Genomic DNA, 6,262 nt, shown 5'->3' on the forward strand with positions numbered 1-6,262 from the left:
AAATTTTCATTTTTTCTGAAAAGGTGGTGTCTATTTACTTGTGACCACTCTGTGTAGTTCATAAAAGCTTTAGACACTGTAGTGTATTTTTAAGTGTGTATGATAAGATAGAAGAACAGGGATGTTTTTTGTCACGCTTTTGTTTTGTTTGTTTGTTTTAGTTCACAAATCGAAGTAATCATCTTAACATGAAAATGATTGCTAATATTGTAACCGAAATATTGTGTAATGAAGAATAATAAATCAGGGGAAGAGAAATTTAATATAGATTAGCAAAGTTTTTTTTTTTGCTTCATATTTCATATTGGAATGGGTGTGTTTCAGTAAAGAATATGTGACCCTTAAAGTTAATATCGATATTAAGCAATTTGGGATTTTTTCTTCAATCAATACCAGCTTACTCTACTACAGAGTAATAATAGTTTTGAAATACATCAAATATGAATACCGTGCTTAGTTCCTTTTTTTTCCTCTGTAAACTCGAAAAATGTGTTTGTTTGTTTTAATTTATGCACAAATCTACACAATGGGCTATCTGTGCTCTTCCCACCACGGGTATCGAACCCCGGTTTCTAGTGTTGTAAGTCCGCAGACATACCCCTGTGCTACTGGGGGGGGGGGGGCAAACTCAAAAAGTATCCTACACTTCCGTGATAACTGTCAAAGGTCTCGGTTTAAATGTCCTTGACTGGCATCATCTTTACGCCACTCGAGCAATCTATTTTTATTGCACGTTATAGAGATATATCATGAGAATTGGCCACTAAGATGTCGTTAAAGGTGGCTTGTTTTTCCTTCAGTGTTTTCAAGTTTTTGTTAATGTATCGGAACAAACCTATGGGCTCTACATTGCCTTTTATAACCCACTCTATCCCAAGTATGTCTTTAGACATGACAAAAGTTTTATAGAAACTAGGAGAATCCATTTTGTTCAGTATTCATATTAAAAATAACACAAATAACATGCTAAAAAATCAGATGATTTAAATTCACACAAAAACTGGAAAAAAAATAATAATTAATTAACGTATGGACAATCTGTTGTCTAGAGCTTAGAAATTATTTAGTATTCTAAGCAAAAGAAATAAGATTGAGAACTCAGAGCCCCATTGAACGAAAGCAAGTAGTTGATGAACAAATTCGGTTTTAATTGGGCTTTATCAGCTATGTATAGCTTCTAATTAGGGTTAACAAGTTTGTTTTAGACTTGTCATGACTTGTCTTGGGGGCCATCTTGATGTTAATTATTACATCACGTAAAAGTTAGTCTTTCGACACCTTTAAGAATAGAGTTGGAGTTGAATGTTTGCTCAATAAATACTGGTAGAGAAGTTATAAATCCGATTTTTTTTTATTATTATAGCTATTTCACACAAGCAACGAAGCCGATAGTTGGTACTGTAAACCTTTTTTACGACCCATTACCAACTTATATTCATTAAGAATTTGTGTGATGTTCCGAGTACTAAAGTCTGGTCCCCCGGTGTGACAGCGGTAAGTCTGTGGATTTACAGCGCTAAAATCCGGGGTTCGCTTCCCCGGGATGGGGACAGCACATAGCCCATTGTGATTTAGATCTGAAACAAACAAACACACACACACTGGAGTCTTTCTATAATCTTTGTTTAGTAACACGTGCCACCTTCACATACAGTATTTGTGAAGTTGAATTATTTTGGACTTTTTGTTAAAGTCGATTGTTGTTGTTTAGAATTGGATAACGACGTTACAGTCATGAAACTGAAAAGAAAACCCTGAAAGTTACACTGAATCAAATGGCGTTTTCAGCTAAAGTAGTCTATAGCTCAATCTGATGGGATTTCTTGATATCGACCTGGTGTGTCTTAGTTCGCAACAAGAATTCTCAGCTTGTTATGCTAATATTAACTTAACACGTTTCGTATCACACTTGCTTTGATCTGCTAGATTTGGAAGATTGACAGAAATATGAACACAAATGTTAACATTCGCACAGTCCTAAAGCGTTTTGAGTTGTACTTTCCAGTTCACAATAAAGAATAAATATGTTCCTCCTAATGGCAAAAATTACCAATAAGCGTTCATACGAACATATTTTCCTCATGCGAACTACAGAAAGTCAGCCAGATTCGTCTAAGGTAGCCATTATTGACTTGAAACTTCTTTTGTTACGAATGTAACGTAAGAGTATCAGAAACACAAAAATGGACCATATCTGATTTTTACATTAGGGTCTTTATGGTAAATTAACATTATGCACAATACTCTGAAATGTAAATTTTTTCACCTTACACAATAAAGAGTTTTATCACATGTGATTTCAGAGAAAAGTTTTCTTTTCAAAGACCAAATAAATACAACTACACTTATGTACGAAACATATGCCATTAACAAAACGTTTCTCGCAAAACGTTGCTAGGAAATACGTAACTCATAAGAGTTTTCAGAAACGCTAACTTTATATAAAAATGAAAGAAATGCTTGGTAACGTAATTTACCTTCCAATAGGTGTTACTCGTTTCCTTGGTGAAATTTGTTAGATTTTAGGTATGCAGTGTACATGAAAGATAATTCAATTCTTCTTTTTTTTAATTCAGAAAGCAATCAATCATCTCGGTATTCTCACGTCATTAATCACGTGTTATCAGGCTCCCTGGGATGGATATAATGTACTACGTGTTCGTAAGAAAAATTTCATTAATTAAAATAGTGCCTTTGGTGTTTTTCTTTTTTTACTATTTAATAGTAAAGACTATGTGTCAGTCTTTACCTATGTTAGAGACTCATAATTCATTTGATTGCAACACCTCAACTGTTCGATGCTAGGAATAAAATTGATCGAATCATTTGTGCATCTTGTTGTTTTTTTTCATATGATTATACGATTTAAATGGAAAACGTGTGCGTTAATGGTTTTTTTTAACATTATTAAAACTGCCTAATTTGTTAATGGTTTGTTTTTTAACATTATTAAAACTGCTTAATTTTTTAATGTTTTTTAACATTATTAAAACTGCTTTATTTTTTAATGTTTGTTTTTTAACATTATTAAAACCGCTTAATTTTTTAATGTTTTGTTTTTAACATTATTAAAACTGCTTAATTTTTTAATATTTGTTTTTTAACATTATTAAAACTGCTTAATTTTTTAATGTTTTGTTTTTAACATTATTAAAACTGCTTACTTTTTTAATGGTTTGTTTTTAACATTATTAAAACTGCTTAATTTTTTAATGGTTTGTTTTTAACATTGTTAAAACTGCTTAATTTTTTAATGTTTTTTAACATTATTAAAACTGCTTACTTTTTTAATGTTTTTTAACATTATTAAAACTGCTTACTTTTTCAATGTTTTTTAACATTATTAAAACTGCTTACTTTTTTAATGGTTTGTTTTTTAACATTATTAAAACTGCTTAAATTTTTAATGGTTTGTTTTTAACATTATTAAAACAGCTTAATTTTTTAACGTTTGTTTTTTAACATTATTAAAACTGCTTTATTTTTTAATGTTTGTTTTTTAACATTATTAAAACTGCTTAATTTTTTAATGGTTAGCGTTAGATTATTAATGCAATACATAAAAACAGTATTGAATTATGAATAAACTCTCGTTTAACCCTTTCACTTCCATTACAGTTCTTCGTTTCAAATTATTAATAATTTCAGCAGATACAACCTTTCTTATCTGTCAGAGAAGCTAATGTTTCACGAGTACAGAACTTATGGTTTAACCTATGGTTAAAACAGATTTGTTTTGAAGAACAAAATATATTTTTCTTCTATTAGGGTGTTTTGAACTAAGAAAAAGATATCCAAGCTCATCAGTTTTCAGTCTACCATATTTGAGTTCATCTTCCAACTTTACTGTCACAGCTGGAGAAACAGCTGTCTTGGACTGTCCATTCGGAGCTGCTCCAGGAGGTGAAGTCTCCTGGGAAAAGGGTAACTCTATAAAAGTGTATACTTTTTACCACTTAATTCAATAAGGCAATATTTGAAATAGAACCACTAGTGAAATACCTGTTATACCTTTAGCATTTAACAAAAGAACGTGTCAGCTTTTTTAAGCTTTCTTCAGTTCGTGTTTTGTCAGTTTAAATGGTATTTACTATAACACCGTGACATTTCTTCGTATTCTATGTATTCATAACATATAGTGATATCAAAAAGTTTGGAAAGATACATAAATTTTATTAAAGATTAATCTAGTTTTGATTCGCAGATATTTCTTAATTTTTACTGTTACGTTCAAAGTTATCTATCTCAGTGTTAAGCGTATTTATAATACGCTCTGAACTGAAAAATTCTGAGCTTATGTATAATACGCACTGAAGTGAAAAATTCTGAGCTTACGTATAATACGCACTGAAGTGAAAAATTCTGAGCTTATGTATAATACGCTCTGAACTGAAAAATTCTGAGCTTGCGTATAATACGCTCTGAACTGAAATATTCTGAGCTTATGTATAATATGCTCTGAACTGAAAAATTCTGAGCTTATGTATAATACGCTCTGAACTGAAAAATTCTGCGCTTATGTATAATACGCTCTGAAATGAAAAATTTTGCGCTTAAATTATCTATGTTGGGTTGGGATGTTCTTCTGACATTAAGTTTTGGTGTGTACATATTTCATGTTATCAATACGCTTAAAATAACTGATGTTGTTTCAATACCTCAATAAGCAACCACGGTCTCCTTTGTGACTTATGTAATACTTTCATTTCCATATCTGTCTGATCTAAGTGCCTACTGATTTATAAGTCGTTCTTATTGATAAATCTGATTAATTTTTCGTTTATTTAAGTACGCATTTGCAATTGTATCTACTCCAACTTAAGCACAATATAAAAGCATTTAAACATTGCACGTAAGATAAAGAATACAATCGTCAAGCTTTACTTTAACACCAAAAATTTTATTTAAAACTATATTCCAAAACTTTTTCAAAGTCAAATTAATTTTTTTATATTAGATATAACGTATATGGCAAATACATACCAAAATATACTATTGTCTATTATTCAATATAACTTCTCTATGAGTTTTTTTCCCCCTTTTTTCTTACAATTCAGATGTGTATCTTTATCACAAAAAAACTGTGAAGAAGTATTAAATACTGAGTAATAAAATATTCTAAAAATAGAAGCCATGTAGGTATTGCTTAAAGTTACATATTTTAAAATACTTTTATGGCATCACAATAACCATTTAAAATGACTGTATACCCTAAATGATGCATCAAATAACATATCAGTTCTCCAAAACTGTAAAATGAAATCATTCTCCTCATATTGATACGATTTGTGTATATCTTTTTTCGACCATAAAACCAAAAGTGAGAAAACATACGAAAAAGTCCATAGAATAAGCTTTTCGAAGTGGCGCGATTTGTTGTTGGATGACAGTATATTTGTTGCGTGTTTCAGATGGGCGACGACTTCCTGACAATCAGCGTCAAAGAATCTATCCTAACGGTAGTTTGATCATCTCTAACGTAAACCGAAATGAGGATGTGGGTCACTTCGAATGTTCTGGCTCAACCCAGGGTAGTCCAGTTTCGCGAAAGGTTATTACGTTAAATGTCAAAGGTGAGACTCCCTTATTTTAACTCGCTGAATGCTATGCATAATTTTCATCTATGTTAAATGTAATAATGATAAAAGTTACTGAGCAACATATAACTTCCAAAATAAGTCGATTGGTTTGCACTTTATCCAAACAAAATTATTTAAATAATTAAAATCAAAAACAACATCTCGATAAGTTTTACAGTCGCTTAATAATATTAGTTACCTTAAGAGACTTTAGTAATTCAAGTCGATGGCGCTCAGGCAGTACTGAGTAGTCTAAATTAAAGTTGAAGCGGGTTCGAATGTCGATAATCGTTCTACCAAAACTCACTTCGAGCTGATGAACTCACCGAAGCAAATTTGTCTGTACTTTATTTAATGCTTGAATAAATTCAACCGTTTTGGCTTAAAATGAATCCAGTATTTGAGGATGTATTAAGTATAACTTTGTAAAACTAGATTGATAAAGAAAAAAAAATCCTTTGAATTTTCATGCGACACCTATATTCTGCTCTACATCTTTGTTAATATAAATACACATTTTTATTCGTCTAATAGCGTTAATGAACAAGTAACAAATTCGATATACTACCACAGTGCTATTAGTTACACGATTTTATATAGTAGCTACTGACAACCTAGAGTATAAGATATTTTAGTTTTATTAAAAAGTTTGTTTGTTTGTTTTGAATTTCGTGCAAAGCTAC

At 30.8% G+C, this 6,262-nt stretch overlaps 1 protein-coding gene across 1 annotated transcript in view; it reads left to right on the top strand.

The window, feature by feature from the left end:
• LOC106477031 (Down syndrome cell adhesion molecule homolog) overlaps positions 1-6,262 on the top strand; it is a 111,077-nt gene that overhangs the window by 13,249 nt on the left and 91,566 nt on the right. Inside the window, exons 2-3 of the mRNA XM_022381427.1 lie at positions 3,769-3,924; positions 5,412-5,573. Of these exons, the coding sequence (XP_022237135.1) occupies positions 3,769-3,924; positions 5,412-5,573 (318 nt within the window). The remainder of the gene's footprint in view (positions 1-3,768; positions 3,925-5,411; positions 5,574-6,262) is intronic.

This window comes from Limulus polyphemus, unplaced genomic scaffold (assembly GCF_000517525.1).
Source record: "Limulus polyphemus unplaced genomic scaffold, Limulus_polyphemus-2.1.2 Scaffold162, whole genome shotgun sequence".
Taxonomy (NCBI): domain Eukaryota; kingdom Metazoa; phylum Arthropoda; class Merostomata; order Xiphosura; family Limulidae; genus Limulus; species Limulus polyphemus.